Here is a 22,202-nt window from a genome sequence, read left to right on the forward strand (position 1 = left end):
GACCGTCATTTGCATAATGGGCCCGATTCTCTTGAATGAGAGAATCAACGGCCGTCTGCACCTGCCCAAATAATAAGGGCTCCCTGATATGGCAAAGCCATGTCCGTGGACACTGTAGGACACAGTTTCCACATGGGTCCATACTACCATGTGTAGCCATAGGCTGCTTTTACTAAAAAGCACTTCACCAAAAGTTTTTATGGGAGAATATCTTCGTTATAAGGCGTCTGATGGCACATGGAGCAATTTTTGGATGAGATCACATGATAGAACCACGAGTGAACGAAATCCACATTGAGTGATTTTAATTCATTCCATTTTAAGTTACCACAATAAAACTTCTCACAATAATTTAAAGAGTCATACTCCGTTTTACAAAATATAATTACTTAATGTGAAACAGTATGTACAATAAAATCTACATTATTTACAGTCGGTTTTTTCGGACAAACACGCAGTGAGGGGGAATGGTCAGGCCTCTGTTTCCTATTGTCAACATGCTACGAGTGACAGGTACCGGTACAAGAAATTATAGTGCAAACCCACCACAGTAACTTTGGAACAAGAATAAGACGAGCACTGGTTTATTTATATGAAAATAGTTGCATCTCTTCACAGTAGGGGTCTTAAAAGGGTTGACTGTCCGCTTTAAAAGAAAAACATTCGCAATGGAGTAAAATAATGACCTTATTGAAACCCTACTGCTCCTGTTCTAGCGCTTCCTGGGTCCCCCCTTTGTCTCTACGCTTCCTGCTCCATCTGGATGTGACCCCTGCAGCCAATCACTGACTGTAGCGGCAATGTGTTGTTTAGTGATTGGGCACAGCAGTCACATGTCCATCCACATGGAGCAGCAAGAACAGAGGGAGACCTAGGAAGTGCCTTAAAGACAATGGAGGGCCCTACTAAAGGCAAGTACTGCCTCTATTATTATTTTATACTATTTAGCATTTTTTCAATTAAGTGGTGGACATCCCCTTTAATGAAAGAGATAATAAATTATTTTAATTTGCAACTCATGTATGCCGTTTATTAACTGATAGTGTAATCTTTATGCATATAGAGTTTATTACAGCTAGAATGTATGTAGATTCATGTCTTTTATTTCCAATATGTGCCTCTGATGTGTGTATTTGATTTACACAACATACATTATTTTCTAAAACATTTTCTATTATGCAGTTTTCCATTTGCGTTGAATACTTTATGGGAAGAATTATGTTTGCATCTGTTTGGGAAGCATTTTTATTCACATTAATCACAAATCCCTAAATGTTTCTAGTGTGCTCTGCCAATAGCAAAACCAATTTGTGCTTTCTCATATGTACCTTTAAAAAGAAATCCAAAGCTAACAGGCATGTACATTTGGCTTTAAAGGGTAAATCCATCTTTGTAACCATTTTTATTGCTCCAATGCATCTAAATGTTAAAAAAAAATCTTGCAATTTTGTATCTACAGTTCCTATAAAGACCCATGTGTCTCCATGGTAACAGACTACAAATAACCCTGTGTAGTCTGATCCTGCCTTCATACTTCCTTTAATCAGTCCAACATCTAATCTGGTTGCGAGTGGTAGGACAGATGTAAGCATAATTGCAGAATCAGACTCTGCAGGTTTGTAACTATGTAACATATAGGTCTGTACAAGAGCAGAAGAACATTTTTAATCAAGACTATTTGCAAAGTTGCTTCATTTTTTTTTTTATTTTAAATGCATTTTAACAGTACAAAAATGGGTGTAAACTTTTTCCTAACCTTTTACAATTCATTCCTAACAAAATGTGTAGCAAAATCACCAGAAACAAAACATGCTTAGACTGCAGGACCACGCCATTTAGACTTTTTTATGTTGCGTCTGTGCTAATAAAGTATGCTGGGTCCATGGAGGTTCCTAGCAGTAAATTAAGGATAAAGCTGAATAAAAGTACCCACAGACATAAGATATATTTTGTTTATTCAATTTTTGTAGCACTCTCATCACTTAAAGGGAATCTATCAGTAGGATCAACCCTCCTAAGCCGTCTATATAGGCATGTAGGTCAAAGGAATTTGAATAAAATCATACCTTTATATCTGAGATCTGATGTATTTCTTGTTTCAGAGATATCCACGTTTTTCTTATATAAAAATGAGCTGTTAAGATCTCACTGAGAATCTGCCTCCAACGTTTAATTTAATTGAAAGGTGGGGTTACTAGTGTGAACCAAGTAATGACTGACACTCTGCAATTACACACAGCTCTGCAGTGAGATCAGAACTAACACAGTAAAGCACAGCTAATACAGTACAGAAGAAGTGAACTTTGTCTCATTACAAACACTTGCATCTACAGTTGTCCTCTTCTAGAGCTGTCAGTTCTCCTGCTGAGCTGTGCCTGATTATAACCAACACAGTACAGCAGAGTTGAACCTTATCTCATTGCAAACACATCTGCAGTGCTGTCAGCTCTGCTGTACCGCTCCTCCTCCACACTGGCTGCTTGTGAGATGGAAGCTGAAGCACTATAAGAGGACATCTGCAGTGCTAATGTATTTCTAAGGAGACAAAATTCACTTCTGCTTTACTATGTTAGATCTGCTGTACTCCATTAGTTCTGATCTCAGTGCAGAGCTGAGTGTCAGTCATTACATATCACCCTGGTAATGCCCCCTTTCATTTCAAATAAGCTCTGGAGACAGATTCTCATGCAGATCTGCATCTGGCTCAGATTTTATTCAACTTTCTATGACCTGCATGACCATATAGACGGCTTATAGAAGGGTTGATCCTACTGACAGATTCCCTTTAAGGCCTTATAGACTAACGTTGACCAAACCCACTGAAATCAGCAGGCTCGACCAACTCTTTAATGTTTATGGGGGCGTCCCGACTTTCCCCTGACAGTTGTGGTCAGAGGAGATAAGGATGAGGCATGTCCAGTTTTGGGATTCTACTACTTTCGTTCCTGAGATGTCTGGGAATAGCTCTCTTGTACCGTTTCTCCACTCCAGTCCTCAATGCCCACCAACAGATCATGTTTTCAGAATTTCCTTAGTACTGCCCAGATGATAATTGCACCACCTGTGCAATACTACCGAAATCCTGAAAACATGATCTATTGTTGTGCCTTGAGGACTGGAGTCGATGAACCCTGTTGTATGGAATATAGGAGCAGTCAGCAGGTTGGGTGCTCCTGTGTATAGAGGAGTCGGGTGAGAGGGCTGACGGCTGAACCGTCGTTTGGCCCATATCTATCTACTGTGTATAGGGCAGTGGGGGAGCTTTATATCTATGGACACTAACTGAAAATAAGGGGCATCAAACCAAATTGTCTTATGTATTTGTCTTACAATGAGTCATTATCAGAGAAGTCTAGCTATACTATATCTTATGTCTGCATGGATATGTATGTATACTTGGAATGTCACCACATTATTGAAAGCCGATTTGAAAGCTTATGTTCTCATGAACACAATATGATCCAAATGTCTATTTCCAGTGTTTTGACCAGGGACTCAAATGCCCCACACATCTGCTGTTAGGATGATTTGTGGCACAGACATGTGGCAGCACCCATAGACATAAACTCTATACTAGACCCTATTGAGATCGGTTGAATTAGGTGACACTCATCTAATGTCTGTAGGCATGTATATGACATACATGTTTTCTTGAGACATCTGTGGGTAAAGTAGTATATTAGTGACATTTCCTTTTTATTAGAATGTTAATCGTACTTTTTATTATTTGGGAGGAGTCTCCTTTTCATTTTCAGTAAAGTCTTCCCCTTAAATATTTGGTCACATACATAATTTATTTTTCTCAAGAAATTAAACATTTTCTCTATTAAAGGTGTCCATGAAAAGTGCATAATTGTCCTATTATAGACTTTACTGAAACCAATCTGCAACACACGGTGTTGTAGACAATAGTAGTAGTTAGGGCCAGTTAAATGTCCTCCCGGTGATCTGGTAAAACTTCTGATTGAAAGGATGAAAGAACTTGTGCAATTTGGTAATGACTGAGGAGTCGACCTCAGGATGTATGCGCCCCTTGCTACCTGCTAGGCACTTGTTAAAGACAATGTTAAACCGCAAGCAATAGAAACCTCTGGTAGCATTAAAGTATAGGTTGTACTGACTGATCCTGGGTGGTAGATTGAGAAATGTTTCCACCAGTTGCAATTCTGGCAGTGGTTCGGTGATTAGCCGATCCCCGTCAACAATGTGAAACTGTTCAATGGGGAAGTACTTCAGCCACCTTTCCAGATGCTTGGTATAGATACTGGTCCTCACAGCCTTGTACTTAGTGTTCACTTCACAGGTATTTGAGTCCATAGCCATTTTTTCAAACTTGTAGTAGGTCTTATTTTTCCTTTCCTTGCCCTCCAAAACCTGTGTATAGTCAGAAATGGCTCTTGTCGTTGGCTCTCTGACAATTATGAGTAATTTAATGGATGAGTTCATTTTATAAATCCTTTCAGGGACTTCATCTGTAATAAAGTAGGCAGGGCTTTTTTCTATAGTGATTTGGTGGGGGTGGGAGAAGGGCATCTTTTTTCTGTACCACTCAATACCCTTTGCGTAGTTCTCATCGTTGTCAAAAAAATGTATTTCTTGAGAGGCCTTCACCACAGCAGGATGGAGATTTAACATTTCAAGTAAGGCTCTAGTTCCTCCTTTTCTTACACCTATAATAATCGCCTTTGGTAGCTGCTGGACCAAGTTATGAAGGAGAATTTGCTCTTTAGTTGCATTTCCTTTCCGAAATTCATGTAAGAGTCCTCTTTTATACTGCATAGCACGAAGAGTGATTGCATCCTGATTTTGTGGACTGAATCTACCTTCGACTGAACATATTGGCGGCAGCCTGTAATGATAAAGGTTTATAAGATCAAATAACACTTTTATGTAATAAGAAAAGCAGAATAAACAGGAGCAAGTGACCACTGTATCACTAAGAATAAATGTAATGACCTAGCACCAATAATAATTTCTGATTTGGCTCCTGGACGATATTGGCGCAACTAATATGCCAGAAATGATTCCATAGAGTACAGTTGGATCAGTTACTGTGTTTCTATACCACACTGGAGGAACAAAACACAAAATATCCTCATATATAGTGGTGTGATAAAGTGTTTGCCCCCTAACTAATTTCTTATTCTTTTGCATATTTGTCACACTTAAATGTTTCAGATCACAAAACAAATTTAAATATTAGACAAAGATAACAAAAGTAAACACAAAAGGTCTTTATTATTAAGGGAAAAAGAAATCCAAACCTACAGGGCCCTGTGTGAAAAAGTGATTGCCCCCCCATAAAACATAAATTAACTGTGGTTTATCACATCTTTGGGAAGCTGAGTTCAATTTCCTTAGCAAACACACAGGTTTGATTACTGCCACACCCTTTCTCAATCAAAAAATAACTTAAATACCTGCCTGACAAAGTAGACCAAAAGATCCTCAAAAGCTACAGTGAGAGCCATTACCAACAAATGGCAAAGACATGGAACAGTGGTGAACCTTCCCAGGAGTGGCTGGCTGACCAAAATTACCCCAAGAGTGCAGCAACGACTCATCCAAGAGGTCACAAAAGACCCCACAACAACTTTAAAAACACTGCAGGCCTCACTTGCTTCAGTTAAGGTCAGTGTTCATGACTCCACCATAAGAAAGAGACTGGGCAACAATGACATGCATGGCAGAGTTCCAAGACAAAAACAACTGCTGAGCAAAAATAACATAAAGGCTCGTCTCAGTTTTCTCAGAAAACATCTTGATGATCGGCAAGACTTTTGGGACAATACTATGTGGATTGACGAGACAAAAGTTGAACCTTTTGGAAGATGTATGTCCCATTACATCTGGCGTAGAAGTAACACAACATTTCAGAAAAGGAACATGATGCCAACAGTAAAATATGGTTATGGTAGTGTGATGGTCTGGGGCTGTTTTGTTGCTTCAGGACCTGGAAAACTGGCTGTGGTAAATGGAACCATGAATTCTGCTGTCTACCGAAAAATCCTGAAGGAGAATGTCTGGTCATCTGTTCGTGACCTCAAGCTGAAGTGCACTTGGGTTATGCAGCAGGAGAATGTTCCAAAACACACCAGCAAGTCCACCTATGTTGGGCTTAAGATAAACAAAATTAAGACTTTAGAGTGGTCTAGTCAAAGTCCTGACCTTAATCCGATTGAGGTGCTGTGGCATGACCTTAAAAAAGGCGGTTCATGCTCGGAAACCCTCCAATGTGTCTGAATTGCAACAATTTTGCAAAGATGAGTGGGTGAAAATTCCTCCAGAGCGTTGTAAGAGACTCATTGGCAGTTATTGCAAACACTTGATTGCAGTTGTTGCTGCTAAGGGTGGCCCAACCAGTTGTTAGGTTTAGGGGGCAATCAATTTTTCACACAGGGCCCTGTAGGTTTGGATTTCTTTTTCTCTTAATAATAAAGACCTTCATTTAAAAACTGCATTTTGTGTTTACTTGTGTTATCTTTGTCTAATATGTAAATTTGTTTTGTGATCTGAAACATTTAAGTGTGACAAACATGCAAAAGAATAAGAAATCAGGACGGGGCAAACAATTTTTCACACTACTGAATGTGAAGCTCACTTGGAAAAAAGTAGATAGAAGGTGGATCTTTAGATTTACTTTAAATGCGTTGTTCCCTTTCACATAATCATTGGCCTCAGCAGCAGTTTGTTAAAAAATAACAAGCCATGCTGTACTCACCTTACCCGGGTCCACAGGTGAGTCTCCGCTGCTGCTTCTGTTGTCTGGCATTGGCTGCAGCACCGATGTCACGTCGACAGAGCGGCAGCGAATCAGTGAGCTCAGTGGCTCTGAAGGGGATGTCACATCTACAATGGCAGAGCCACTAAGATGACTGATTGGCCACAACATTATCAACGTGACGTTAGCACCACAGCCAATGCAAGACACCGGGCGCGGCAGCAGAGACTCACTGATGGACCTGGGGAAGGCGAGTATAGCAGAGTTTGTTATTTTTCAGCAAACTGCAGCCAGGAAGGAAAATTATCCGAAAGTGAACAATCCCCTTATAAGGAGGTAGGACAGATGGGGGGTTTCCTGCCTAGCCAAGCAGCATTCGAATATACCTTTAATGTCTGCTTTGGGTGTTGGTCCTGTTATTAGAAACAGGAAGCTGCAGCATATAAAGAAGGACAAATCTCCATTATTTATCTGGTGAGTTTCAATTTTAAGAATGATGCTCTGTTAATTGACAATACGCAACATTACATGAATAAGCTAGTTTACATTTTATAGATTAGGTATAGTTTCCATTTATCTGAGCATGGCAGAAAACTGATGGGAAAATGAACCCAAAGTTTGCTATGGGTTCATTCACACTTGTCTGGTGCATCAGTTGTGCCTGATCCTTCATAAAACGCTGCTTGTTGCGTTTTCCGATCTGGCTCACAAGTTTTGCAGAGGAAACTCATAAAATGATGGTTGACAACAGATGTCGTTTTGATGTCAGCTGTCATCAGTTTGGGTAATGGCCAAGATATATGGAAGCCAAGCTTTAGACGGAAGAAAATGAAGAAAATTGTCACCAGTCGTATATTGCAAGTTTAACCTGCAAAATGCATACACTGTCAAGCAATTATTCATCTTGAGTTAGTGTGCAGGAGGTACTATACTAATAAAATTATATGAAAAGATCAAAAAAGGTAATTAATGATTTACTAATTCAATATAATTGACCCGAGTTTACTTCAATTTGCATAAATGTTGCTAATTCTCCATAAACAGGGAATATTTTCTAATTCCCATTCAGTTAGCAGTTTCATGCTTATCCTGGTATTTAAATGTATGAGTGTTTCATCATCTACGGTGAGTACTTGGTGTCTCCAGGGATAATCAATATAATAGTATTGTCGTCATGGATGGCTGAGAAGTCTATATAATCCAAAGCCTAACATGATACATTCACAACCACTGTGGTTAAAATACAGTGATTTGCATTTACATGTCAGATCCAGGCTTATTTTTTAGAAGAAAGGAGAACAATGAAGGACACATTGTTGATGTCAAGAGATTTAACAAAATGCTGGAAGGGACTTCTTTCCTTTGCCCTTAAATTATTCATGTAGGGTAATAAATGCATTGTAATACAGCCTGGCAATATGGCTTTTGAACACAGGCATGCAGAACAGGCTGTAATCTCACGTAAGATGATGAACGCTATGTCGTATTTTATAGCTTGGGCAGCCAAGGATTCCGCCTATTCTACAAAGCGAATACAGGATACACAAGGCAAAAATGAATGGATGACTCCAGCGAGGCCAGAAAGCATTAGAAACTACCATTTAACACTAGACCTCTAGGTTACTAATGCAGTGTTTAAATAGAAATACTGATCTTATATACAGTATTGGCCCCATATGCTTCAAATACAATGTGAGACCTTCTTTATTGCTCCGAGTCTTCAAGCAAGAATTCTGCAGAAGACATTCTATGACATATAGAAGAGGCAGAGTTTGCATTACCGAGACATTGCTTTGTGTGGCATAGACCTCATACATTTCTTTAGAGGAAAATTAGCATATATATTTTTATTATATGACACCCATCTCCCAATTTTTACATTTCTAGACAAAGAACAAACCAAATTCTAATTCCAAGCTTTATAACTTTACGCCACTTACCTATCCAAGCTCCCAACTCTGGCAACTAGATATAGGAGACTTCCAACAGCAAGGCTGCCTAGCACCAGTAGCTTCTGTCTCAGCAACGCCTGCTGTTTGAATAGCATGGCCCTCCATCAATCTTCAGGACTTCTTCAGTCTGAGGAAAACAGCACGCAGAAAGCATTTATCAGCATGTGTACCAGGCGGCTGATGTTTATTAACAGGCACTCAATCAATGCTCCGCTACAAGGGATTAAGACATAAGGAAGAAATCTTGGATGTTCATTATTTCCCTTCAATTTGGCACCTGTTGAATGACTTAACCCTGTAAAAAATGTATACGTAATATATATAAGTATTGTTGGTCATTTTGGTTGGTTTGCAACAATAAAACCCATACATCAGCATACCCTTCCTCAGTATCTATGGCATTAGACTGGTTTACATTATAGTTTTCACTGATGTCGTAAATGCAAAGTATCCAAATGCAGTCCAAAAATTCTTCACTATTAGTCCAGATAAAGCGGTGTTTTGTATAAAGAAACCTGTTCCTCATTAGGGCATTCTAAGCTTATGTTCACATCTGCTTCAGATGCTCTACTGCAGATTATGTTGCTTTCCCGTCAAACAAGCGTATACAAGGACTGGATCACCGGTGTTAGTCTGTATGACATTTGATTTTCATTAATATTGAAATATGTAATGATGTGAACAGATTATTAGTATTAGTCAAGGGGTTGTTGCCACCTTAGCGTTTCATGGCTGAGACAGGAATAACGCCACCCAGCTCCGACCACTGGAAAGTAGTTCATAGGTATCAGCCAAGAACGGCTGTGCTGCTTTGTTTATGTAACTACCATTCATTTCTATGGGAATTACAGAACAGCTCAGCCGCTCTCAGCTGATTCTGGAGCCTCACCTCCTGTGTTGAGAGGTGTACAGATATGAAAGGCTGAGATGGAAACAACCTTTTATTGGAAGTCTGTAAGCACAAAATGAGTATTCAAACCTAGGTGCTTGGTTCACTCTTGACGCGGCAGATCAGTTCAGTGCACCCTCCCATTGACTTTTTTTCCATCTATCTCTGTCCTCCTCTGCCTCCTGTGAAGCCAGAGCTTTCTATATAGAGAAAACGTATGGTGTAGATAGATAAAAAAAAACAGTCGTTTGTACGGTGCACTGAGCTGTTTAGCCCTGCCACAGTGTTGCCTTTGTTTTGCCTTGCCCTTTCATGCTTTGAATAGTCATTTTGTACAGACAAACTCCCTTTAATACAGTTGGGTCCAACATTTGGGTTGTCAATTAGCTGAAGTAGAAAAAGGGTAGAAATGTTAGGTAACCCAGTAAGCTTGTATTTTACATGGACAGCCATAGTGGTGCTGAATGACGAGGCATTAGATGATTGCTTCAAGATTCACCTACAGATTACAGCTTTTTACAGCTCAAAGTGGATCCCCTTTAAATATAGTATAGATGGGAAATATGTAAGGGGGTGTGGACTAGACTGTCATGTTCTTGGCCCAGAATATACCAAACACGTTTTATGGTGCATAATGTGCATAGTGTAATGCGTCTTATATATATATTGTGTAGTTATGTGATATAATGTGAATTGCGACGTACTATGATATAGACTGTGATATACTAAAGTACAGTGTATAAGTAATGCATAATTTTGGCAGTGTACAGTATAGCATAGCACAGGGTAAGACAAAGTATAGGACTTAGGACACAAGATAGGTAGGATAAGGAAGTTAGCTGTAGTTAAATGATAACAATAGGGTAAGAAAGTGTTAATGTTTGGGACTAGCCCATAGTGGGAGAGGAGTACCAGTAAAAAAACACTGCTTCCTGTTTGAGGAGAGTTCGTTAGCTTGAGAGATTAGGTCAAGTTCAAGGTGCAGTTGGGCTGATAGCAAGGGTGAGTACATAGTGTTCTGGGCGGTATAAAGGCTTACCAAAATTCCCTGCAGACATTCCTGCAACGTCCGGAGCTCAAAACTCGACTCGGGTGCCGAGCACTGTAACCACTTCCATACGGAGGAAGATGGATGTGGAACCGCGTGTGGGAGAAGTAATGGACCTCGGATGTACTGCGGAACTGGACTGGGAATACCTAGGGCTAACAGGATCAGTGAACGTAGGAATAGTACAGGTACAATGGAAAGAAATGCTGGAAATGTACTGTACTATGGAAATAAGAAATGGAGAGTGTTGTGCACAATACTGAATCTGATGCACTTGGACTGTCGAGTAAACTTCTGTGTGTTGAAACGAACTGGGTGCCCCCTGATTCATGTGCGGCGGCTCCTGAAACTGAAGATTTGGAGATGGTTGAGGTCTGTGGCTTACAAGTGAGTGTAATGCACCCTACATAGACGCGGCAGCACATTTGAACTTGGACACGATTTTCCTGTAAAGTGCCAGGGCAACATGGAGCAGCAGCTCGGCCACGATTGCCGCCCTCTGGCACCTTACAAATACATAGAAATAAAATAGTGACCTGAAAAAAATAGAAAATCACCAAAGGACACACCTTTGCCAAGCAGGGGGGACATATGGCTTCTGCAGCCAATTCAGCTGCACACAGTTAGAGCAGTTGCACTACAGGTTTCAAAGTTAGGATGTTGATGTGTTTGTTCCCTCCTCTTCTAATTTTGGATATTGGAGGGAGGGCCCACTGGCATCTGTCTGTGCTCATTAAATATGCCATACAGCTAATATATTATTTGCTTTTCTTGAAGTATGACCTTCCACTGGATTCAAACTTAGAACCTCTAACAAAGCAGCCAGGAAAGTTAGAAGTGAGCCATAGGCTATACTGCTAGATATGAATTTTCTCTGCCTAAAGATCAAAATAGTATTTTTCTTCTTGACAGCTATATTATACTGGCACATAAAGATACATCTCTATATACCAGCACATCTCTATTACCCTTTATATAAGGGGTAAAATAAGTCAGAGATTTATTTTTTCTATGAAATTCCTAAAAAATATTGAACAAAAAAATTACAATAAATGTTTAGACATGTTTTAAACACAAGCATCAAAAATCAGCAAAATAGCATGGACAGACAATACTGATTTAAGGTTTTAGGCAGGTGTGAAAAGCATGCTGCAAAGTGAGAAAGCTTTAAAAAATTGAAGTGTTAAAAGTAAATTTTTATATTTTAACAAACGTGAATAAACAAAAGAGAAATCTAAGAAATTATTAATATTTGGTGTGAATGCCTTTCAAAACAGCATCAATTCTTCTAAATACACCTGCACAAAGTCAGAGATGTTGTAAGAATAAAGTCAGTTATATGAGTAGCCAGTTATACCAAGCAGGTGAAAATGATCATTCTTTTCTTATGTTGAAACAGTCATTAACTGAACCAGAAACAGCTGTGTAGGAAGCTTGAAACTGGGTGAGGAACAGACAATCTCTGCTACTTGTCAGGCTGTGGAAGAAAGTTTCATGTCACAGCTCGTACACCATGGCAAGACTGAGCACAGCAACTGGATACAAGTGTCATTACAATGCATCAGCAAGGACTCTCTCAGGCCAACATTTCAAAGTAGACTGGGGTTTTAAGATAAGCTTTTAAAGTATTTTGAAAAAGCATCAAGGAATGGGCAATGTTGAGGACAGTAGACTCAGTGGTCAACCAAAGAAACTTGCAGCAGATGAAAGACACATCATGATGAGTCCAGAGCACCTGAAAATTTGAATTATCTAATTAACAGATTGTTCACCAAAGGGCTGGAGAGTAGCTGTCACAGGGATACCGCGACAGAGAGGGGCCAGAAGACTGCGGTGTCTGGTTTCACTGACTCCTGCACTGGTTAGAAGAACTTCACCATCTTATTAAACAGTGCAGGTTTTTTCCTTGCTAGCAGTGCAAGGGTTAATCTGTTCAGTAGAAGCTCCAGGAGCTTTCCTGCCTGGATTTTCTCAGCTGTTCACTGTTGGCCACTCACCTCTGCTATATATGCTCGCCTCTGGCACTTAGGGATTGCCAGTGTTAGTTCTTACTGCCTGGTTTTGGAGTTGGGGGTGTAGTTTGTCATTGGAGTTGGCTTTTGGAAATTTGTTCAGGAGATTGTTGCTTGGAGTTTTGTCCGTGTGCACATCCTCACCCTCTCCTATTTGGTTTCGCCTTCCTTTAACTCCCCTGTATTCCAATCTGTTGTTTTGTGTGTGTATTTTGCATGGTTGGTATTTTCATTTATCCCCATCCATCTTCCCTTGTTTGTCTGGTTAGTGTGCTTCTATACACTCCAGCTTCCCAATACCATGGGTGCGAGAGGGGATAGATAAGGGTTGATATAGGAGCATAGCAAGGCATGTGAATCTGGCATCTTCACCTTCAGGAGTAATCCGTGGGACAGGAATAGACTAGGGCATCCCTAGATCTAGGGACCTGGTTAGCGCCCATAGTCCCAACCCCATCGTGACAATAGCATAATATTGAGTGCAGGCATGGTAGAGGCTCTTTAAAAGTTTCAGGCTGCATTTTGGCAAATGGAATTGGGAATTTGGTCAAAATTAATAGTGTCTTCAATGCTGGGAAATACAGATAGATACTTATCCATCATTTAAAAATATTAGGGAGGCATCTGATTGTCTCCAAATTTATTCTGCAGCAGGTCAATTAACTCCAAACATACAGCTAATGTCATTAATAACTATATTCAGTGTAAAGAAGAACAAGGAGTCCTGGAACTGATTGTACGGCCCCCACAGAGCCCTGATCTCAACATCATTGAGTCTGTCTGGTATTACACGAAGAGATAGAAGGATTTGCATAAGCCTACATCTACAGAAGATCTGTGGTTAGCTCTCCAAGATGTTTGGAACAATCTCCCTGCCAAGTTCTTTCAAAAACTGCGTACGATTCTATAAGAATTGTTGCTGTTTTGAAGGCAAATGGTGGTCACATCAAATATTGATGTGATTTATATTTATATATTATTCACTCACATTGCATTTTGTTAATTAATAAAAATAACTATTAACAGTACTATTTTTGAAAGCATTTTTACCTTGCAGCATTTTTCCACTCCACTGTTGCACAATACTACAGTTATTATTCCTGTAATAGTAAACCCCATACAATACAATGAACAGATTATTTACAGTGATTACTAAATGACTTAAAAAAATGGTGTGATTGCGTGATTTTTTCTCCATTAAAACCATAAAAAAGATAATACAAATTTAACTCTTACATTCATGTTTGGCAAAATGGCACATTAAATGCACAAATTCTGGCGCTTTGCCCGACGCTTGTCAATCGCCCTGGTGCATTGGCAATCAGGATAATATTTTTTGGAAAAAACAGTTATCAGCTCACCCAGAGTGGATTATGGTAGTATATAGTCCTTAGGTGATGCACGGCATCAGCAGGGCCAGTATCCCCGGCACAGAAGCAAAATACAAAGGAAAAATTTCAGCACCAACGAAAAAATAAAATATAGAAAATTTATGAACGTGTCATTAAAGTGGCATGTCAAAAAACAAGTTAGAAAAAGAAAAAGATGGAAGAAAAAACATGTAGAAAACCTTAAGGGTTTCGGACAGACATGTCCTTATTCATAGGCATAAAGAATTTATGGAAAACCTCCTGAATATATACACACCAGGCATCATGTTAATTTGATTACAAAAAGGTAACACCCCCGCAGCCAATGATAAGCTGAAGTGTTGAAAAACACTAATACAGGTGCATCTCACTAAATTAGAATATCATCAAAAAGTAAATTTATTTCAGTTCTTCAATACAAAAAGTGAAACTCATATATTATATAGAGTCATTACAAACAGAGTGATCTATTTCAAGTGTTTATTTCTGTTAATGTTGATGATTATGGCTTACAGCCAATGAAAACACAACAGTCATTATCTCAGTAAATTAGAATAATTAACAAAAAACACCTGCAAAGGCTTCCTAAGCGTTTAAAAAGTCCCTTAGTCTGTTTCAGTAGGCTTCACAATCATGGGGAAGACTGCTGACTTGACAGATGTCCAGAAGGCAGTCATTGACACACTCCACAAGGTCCCAGAGTTCCAATTTTCATTTGGAAATCAAGGTCACAGAGTCTGGAGGAAGAGTGGAGAGGCCACAATCCAAGCTGCTTGAGGTCTAGTGTGAAGTTTCCACAATCAGTGATGGTTTGGGGAGCCATCTCATCTGCTGGTGTAGGTCCACTGTGTTTTATCAAGGCCAAAGTCAGCGCAGCCGTCTACCAGGAAATTTTCGAGCACTTCATGCTTCCCTCTGCTGACAAACTATTTGGAGATGGAAATATCATTCTCCAGCAGGACTTGGCACCTGTCCACACTGACAAAAGTACCAATACCTGGTTTACACACAACAGTATCACTGTGCTTGATTGGCCAGCAAATTCGCCCGACCTTAACCCCATAGAGAATCTATGGGGTATTGTCAAGAGGAAGATGAGAGACACCAGACCCAACAATGCAGACGAGCTGAAGGCTGCTATCAAAGCAACCTGGGCTTCCATAACACCTCAGCAGCGCCACAGGCTGATCGCCTCCATGCCACGCTGCATTGATTAAGTAATTGATGCAAAAGGAGCCCGACCAAGTATTGAGTGCTTTTACTGAACATACATTTCAGTAGGCCAACATTTTGGATTTTAAGAACATTTTTTAAGCTGTTGTTATAAAGTATTCTAATTTACTAAGATAGTGACTTTTGTGTTTTCATTGGCTGTAAGCCACAATCATCAACATTAACAGAAATAAACACTTGAAATATATCACTCTGTTTGTAATGACTCTATATAATATGAGTTTCACTTTTTGTATTGAAGAACTCAAATAAATTAACTTTTTGATGATATTCTAATTGAGATGCACCTGTATATCAAAAAAAGAAAAAGAAGAAAAGAAAACGAAAAGAGGGAGAGAGTGGTGATGTCATCACCGCTCGTCAGTAGCCGGGTATGCCAGAACACAGCCTGAATATGAGTGTTTTTTTAAAATAAAATTTTTTTTTTGTCTTTTTTTTTCATTTTAACTTACTTGGTTAGTTATGGGGGTGACTGATAGATGCCTCTTTATAAGTAACCCCTGGGCCTGATGCCAGCTGATACTACACAGCTGACATCAACCCCCAAAAATATTACACTGATTGTCAACGCATCAGAGCAATTGGGAAGAGCCAGACAAAGTGCCAGAATTGGTGCATCTAATGTGATGCGCCAACACTGGAGCAGATGCGGGCTTGTATTTTTAGGTTGGGAAGGGGCCAATATCTATGGACCTTCCCAGCCTGATAATATCAGCTCACAGCTGTCTGCTTTACCTTGGTTGGTTATCAAAAATAGGGGGAACCTCACATCATTTTTTAAAATTTCTTATCTAATAGATTTAAAAAAGGTTAACCTCTTTCTGACGTGTGACCTAATAGTATGTCATGGTGACCTGGGATGATTGGACCAATGACGTACTATTAGGTCATATGGCAATCGCGCTCGCACACAAGAGGTGCGGGGCGATCGCCGCCGGGTGTCAGCAGATAGTCACAGCACCGCTCCCGACACATTAACCTCCTCATTGCTGCGATACTCACCTTCTCTCCCGGCCTCCAGCATTGTCTTCTGCAGCTTCCCAGATGTTGCCATGATGACCTGATGTCGTCATGCCAACATCCGGGTCACCAGACAGCAGGAAGATATTTTGGTCATGCGCAGTGCCTGACCAAAATATCTTCTGCACCGGCAACACTGACATCCCGTATAGCACAGGGATGGTGCTGCATTCCTGTGCTATACAGGGGATCAGAATAAAAAAAGTGAAAGTCCCATAGTGGGACACAGAATAAAAGTCCAAAAAGTGTTAAAAAATAAAAAAATAAAAAAATTTTTTGTAAATATATAAAAAAAGAGATAAAAAAATAATCCACCAAAAATAAAAATATAATGTACCCATCAATAAATATTATTATGCGAAAAAATAAAACAATAAAAGTACACATATTTGGTATCACCGCGTCCGGAACGACCTGACCTATAAAACTGTCCCACTAGATAACCCCTTTAGTGAACACGGTAAAAAATAAAAATAAAAAACGAAGCAAAAAACAATGCTTTATCATCATACCGCCAAACAAAAAATGGAATAACACGCGATCAAAAAGAATATAAATAAAAATGGTACTGCTGAAAACGTCATCTTGTCCCGCAAAAAACAAGCTGCCATATAGCGCCATCATCCGAAAAATCAAAAAGTTATAGCTCTCAGAATAAAGCGATGCAAAAAAATATTTTTTTCTATAAAATAGCTTTTATTGTGTAAAAGCGCTAAAACATAGAAAAACAATACAAATGTGATACCGCTGTAAAAGAATTGACCCGAAGAATAACGCTGCCTTATCAATTTTACCACACGCGGAACAGCATAAAAAAAACCTCATAAAAACAATTCTAGAATTGCTGGTTTTTGTTTATTCTGCCTCCCAAAAATCGTAATAGAAAGCGATCAAAAAATGTCAAGTGCCTGAAAATTGTACCAATAAAAACGTCAACTCATCCCGCAAAAAACAAGCCATCACATGACTCAGTCGGCCAAAATATGGAAAAATTATAGCTCTCAAAATATGGCGATGCAAAAACTAGATTTTACAAAAAAATGTGCCTTTTAGTGTGTGACACTTATACCGCACAAGGAACGGCGTAAAAAAACTCTAGGGTTAGGGTTAGGGTTGTACTAGGGTTAGGGTTGTGCTAGGGTTAGGGTTGGGGTTGGGCTAGGGTTATGGTTGGGCTAGGGTTAGGGTTGGGCTAGGGTTAGGGTTGGGCTAGGGATTTTTTTCAAAAGTAAAAAAAAAAAAGATGACGATATGGTGACTAGTGTTGAGTGCAAGTGCTCGCTACTTGAGTTTGCATCGGGTGCTCGGGTATGCACTGAGTATCGCGGGTGCTCAAGTCACATGCTCAAGTCTCCGCCCCATATGCTTCATGGCCAAAAAAAACTCATGGGGATTGCCTGCCATGCACGAGCGATCCCCGCAAGGTTTTTTTTGAGTGTCTAATAACCATGAACCATGCGAGCGGGGACTCGAGCATGTCACTTGAGCACGCGCGATACATGGTGCATACCCGTGTACCTGGTGCAAACTCAAGTAGCGAGCACTTGCGCTCAAGACTAATGACAACTTATTCAATATGATGACCTAATGTTATCAAGTTCTGTGTCGTACCTCTGGGTTCAAAATGTTCACTATACCCCTTGATAAAATCCTTGAGGGGTGTAGTTTCCAAAATGGGATCACTTGTGGGGGGTTTCAACTATTTAGTCACATCAGGGGCTCTCCAAACGCGACATGGCGTCCGCTCTCAATTCCAGCCAATTTTGCGTTCAAAAAGTCACACAGTGCTCCTTCCCTTCTGAACTCCGCCGTGCGCCCAAACACTGTATTTTCCCCACATATTGACATACTCAGGAGAAATTGCACAACAGTTTTTGGGGTCCATTTTCTCCTCGCACCCTTGTAAAAATAAAAAAAATGGGGCTAAAACATAATTTTTGTGGAAAAAGTTTGATTTTTTTATTTTCACGGCTCCATGTTATAAACTTCTGTAAAGGACTTGGGGGTTCAAGGTGCTCACCACACATCTAGGTAAGTTCCCTAAGGGGTCTAGTTTCCAAAATGGTGCCACTTGTGGGGGGTTTCCACTGTTTAGGCACATCAGGGGCTCTCCAAACGCAACATGGCATCCGCTAATTATTCAAGCAAATTTTACATTCAAAAAATCAAATGGTGCTCCTTCTCTTCCGAGCTCTGCCGTGCGCCCAAACAGTGGTTTTCCCCCACATATAGGGTATCGCCGTGCTCAGGAGGAATTGCACAAGAAATTGCATGGTGCAATTTCTCCTGTTACTCTCATGGAGGCTGAAAAACATTTTTGTTGCAAAAATGTGAAAATTTTATTTTTGCGGCTCAATGTTCTAAACTTCTGTGAAGCACCTGGGGGTTCAAGGTGCTCACCACACATTCAGATAAGTTCCCTGAGGGGTCTAGTTTCCAAAATGGTGTCACTTGAGGGGGGTTTCCACTGTTTAGGCACATCAGGGGCTCTCCAAACGCAACATGGTGTCCGCTAATTATTCAAGCAAATTTTACAATCAAAAAGTCAAATGGCGCTCCTTCTCTTCCGAACCCTGCCGTGTGCCCAAACAGTGTTTTTTTCCCACGTATGGGCTATCTGTGTGCTCAGGGGAAATTACACAACAAATTTTGGGGTCCATTTTTTCATGTTACCCCTGCGAAAATAAAAAAAATTGGGTCTAAAGTAACATTTTTGTGAAAAAAGTTAAATGTTCATTTTTTTCTTCCTCATTCCAAAAATTCCTGTGAAGCACCTGAAGGGTTAATAAAGTTCTTGAATGTGGTTTTGAGCACCTTGAGGGGTGCAATTTTTAGAATGGTGTCACTTTTGGGCATTTTCTGTCATAAAGACCCCTCAAAGTGACTTCAAATGTGATGTGGTCCCTAAAAAAATGGTTTTGTAAATTTTGTTGGAAAAATGAGAAATCGCTGGTCATCTTTTAACCTTTATAGCTCCCTAATAATAAAAAAAAATTTGGTTCCAAAATTGTGCTGATGTAAAGTAGACATGTGGAAAATGTTATTTATTAACTATTTTGTGTGACATATCTCTCTGATTTAAGGGCATAAAAATTCAAATTTTGAAAATTGCAAAATTTTCGCCAAATTTCCATTTTTTTCACAAATAAACGCAAGTGATATCGAAGAAATTTTACCACAATCATGAAGTACAATATGTCACGAAAAAACAATCTCAGAATCAGGGGGATCCATTAAAGCGTTCCAGAGTAATTACCTCATAAAGAGACAGTGGTCAGAATTGTAACAATTGGCCCGGTCAACGTTCAAACCACCCTCGGGGGTAAAGGAGTTAAAAACACCCTTTAGTGCCACATGAAAGCACTAAAGGATGCAACTGTATCATACCTGGGAGTGGGGGGGGGGGGGGGCATTAATCAAAGCTCTTCCTCCTATAACAACTCTCCCTGAACTGATTCCTGAGGACAGTGTGACGAGCATCGCATCCCCGGGTCCTCTATATACCCCATGACGCAATGCAACCAGCCAATCACAGTAATGCCAGTAGCAAACGTGGCAACGGCATTACCATGTATGGGGGGCAATCCCCGCATGTTTATTGGCTGTCTAACAGCCACGATACATGCAGGTCGGGTACTCGATCATTGCACTCGAGCACCCACGACACTCGATCGAGTAACGAGCATGCCCGAGCATCCCGGTGCTCGATCAAGTATCAAACAGTGGTGAGCTCATCACTAGTGTTCTCCTCTATAAGTATTCACAGTCAGCAGAAATTGCAAAAGTTCTATGTTGATGTCATCTAAACCAGCATTGCAGTCAATCAACTCTTTAGTTACTAGAACTACAATAAATGCCATATTAAGGCTAGAGTTATACGGTGACTTTGGTTTGCAACAGTTGTTGCGTGATCAAAGTTCACTCATTTTAATACCTACAATACCACGACCAAAACAAGCAAGTCGCAAAAAATCCATCCTTGTCTGATTTTTTTGTGACTTGTTTGTCCTTGTCGTGGTAGTGTAGGTGTCGCAGTGCAACCCTATTCACTTCACAGCGTCTGGTGTCCCCATAGTTGCCGTGTAGCCTTAGCTTTATATGTACACATGGTGGAACAATTATCCCTTTGCATAAAATATTCGGAGATGCTGTCCACTTACATATAAAGCAGGACCTAAGATAAAAAACAAAATGAGCAAATACCCTGTAATAAGTAAATATATAGTAATAGTACATGTAGATATCATAGGGTACTTAGTTAACACTGTTTTGATCAAAAAAGCATAAAAGCCATCCCACCGCGATAAGGTGTACCCAATCGGGACGGTACCTAACTCTTGTAGTTCTCCTTACTATGTGTCAGCAGACATCTAGATAGATTAGGGTATAGTAGGACCGGGTCCCGAATGTGCAGCCACCAGTCTGTGGAAAGCTATATAAACAAAATGGACTACCCAAAAAGGGGAGCCATGCCGCTGTTTGCACAAAGTACAAAAAACAAACAAAAACCCAAAAAATGAAAAAGCTCATTTTTGAGGATTTTATTACCTATAAAGCAGTAATGTTACATCAGCTTTAGTCATTCAGAGTGTATTGGCTGTACGTCATTTTGCCATGTAGCAGAACTAAATAATTTAAAGTCTTTTCAAAGAATTTTTAAAGTAATAATTGCAGATGAAATAACAGAAATCGTGTTGATCTCAAGCAAAATGAACTGAAGCTTACCAGCAGGTGTCACTAGCTGACCACAGTATAACCTGCTATATTATAGCACTCTTATTACAGGCATATTAGTGCTTGTGTCTGGCAGATCGCACACTTAGCAAAATCTGCTTCACTACTTGGTTAATTACACCATTTTATAACTCATGCAAATTCCAAAAATCAACTTTTCACACAAAAAATATCTTACTTAATATATATATAGTAACATTATTCACTGAATAATTGGGCTTCATCGTGCTGACAAACGGCATATATAGGGAATCAGATGTGCATAATTTGACATTGAATGTAATATTTTACATCTACCATGGGACATTATTACTCGTGTCTACAGAATGAAGATATATCATTGACTGCATTTTCTGCAGTTCACACAAACCATCAAGATCAGTACAAGATAAGAATATTTTACAAAGTATTTAGTTCATCTGTCTATGTAGATGTGGACACATACCATGTTTTTAGAAAATACATATAATTCAATCAAATAATGACATCTCTGTATAAAAGGGGCTTTCCACCACTGGACAACCTCAGGCTAATCAATTCTGTATACACGGGAATTTTTGGTGCTGTTTTTAAGAGTATTCAATACATTTACATATTTTAAAGGTTTCTATGTACACTTTTTACCATGTGCCGGGTGCAGCCAATCAACGGCCACTCATCAGCTGCTACCTTTATTATTACGCCAGAGCGTATTGATGAGCTGCCGCCATAGAGCGGCCACTCTTTGTAGTGCCACGTGTCGGCTCAGCCAGTGTCATGTCACTGCCGGGGACAGCAGTGCCGACATCGCTGGACCTGTGCAACTTCAGGGGGTGACTGCAGACTGTTTTTATTTTATGTCAGGTCTTCAAAGTAATTAAACTGCAGTTGTCCAGTAGCATATACAATAGATTTTTTTCTTTAAGTTTATACATTTTCCTCTTTTACCTTTATATAGTATATATTTTTTTATTTTTTATTTATTTCTTGTTATTTGGTCATTCTTCCTTTTTACCTCTTCATAAGCATCAGAGTTTCAAATATTTTATCACAAATAAATATTTTTTTTGTTGTATTTACGGTAATGCTATTTTGAGTTGCTATATTGTTTTCGACCACTAGATGGCGATAATATATCTTTTATACCATCAGTGGCAATGTTATATTTATACTTAATTATTGTTAATTATTTTAATTGTTTGTATTATTATTACTCTGTTTGTATTTTTTTGTATAATTCTATT

General features: G+C 39.5%; 1 protein-coding gene across 4 annotated transcripts in view; it reads right to left on the bottom strand.

The window, feature by feature from the left end:
- Nucleotides 1–1,549: 1,549 nt before the first annotated feature.
- The window catches only part of HS3ST5 (heparan sulfate-glucosamine 3-sulfotransferase 5), a 468,752-nt gene continuing 448,099 nt past the window's right edge, over nucleotides 1,550–22,202 (bottom strand). For all 4 annotated transcript variants that reach the window (XM_073675877.1, XM_073675878.1, XM_073675876.1 and 1 more), the window contains 2 exons: nucleotides 8,662–8,800; nucleotides 1,550–4,849 (listed from right to left, as the gene is read on the bottom strand). In XM_073675877.1, coding sequence (XP_073531978.1) covers nucleotides 3,919–4,849; nucleotides 8,662–8,768 — 1,038 coding nt within the window. In that variant the 5' untranslated portion in view covers nucleotides 8,769–8,800 and the 3' untranslated portion in view covers nucleotides 1,550–3,918. The remainder of the gene's footprint in view (nucleotides 4,850–8,661; nucleotides 8,801–22,202) is intronic.

The sequence above is a fragment of the Phyllobates terribilis genome, unplaced genomic scaffold (genome assembly GCF_046119375.1).
Source record: "Phyllobates terribilis strain yellow unplaced genomic scaffold, ASM4611937v1 Scaffold_3__8_contigs__length_932513732, whole genome shotgun sequence".
In the NCBI taxonomy this organism is placed as follows: Eukaryota; Metazoa; Chordata; class Amphibia; order Anura; family Dendrobatidae; genus Phyllobates; species Phyllobates terribilis.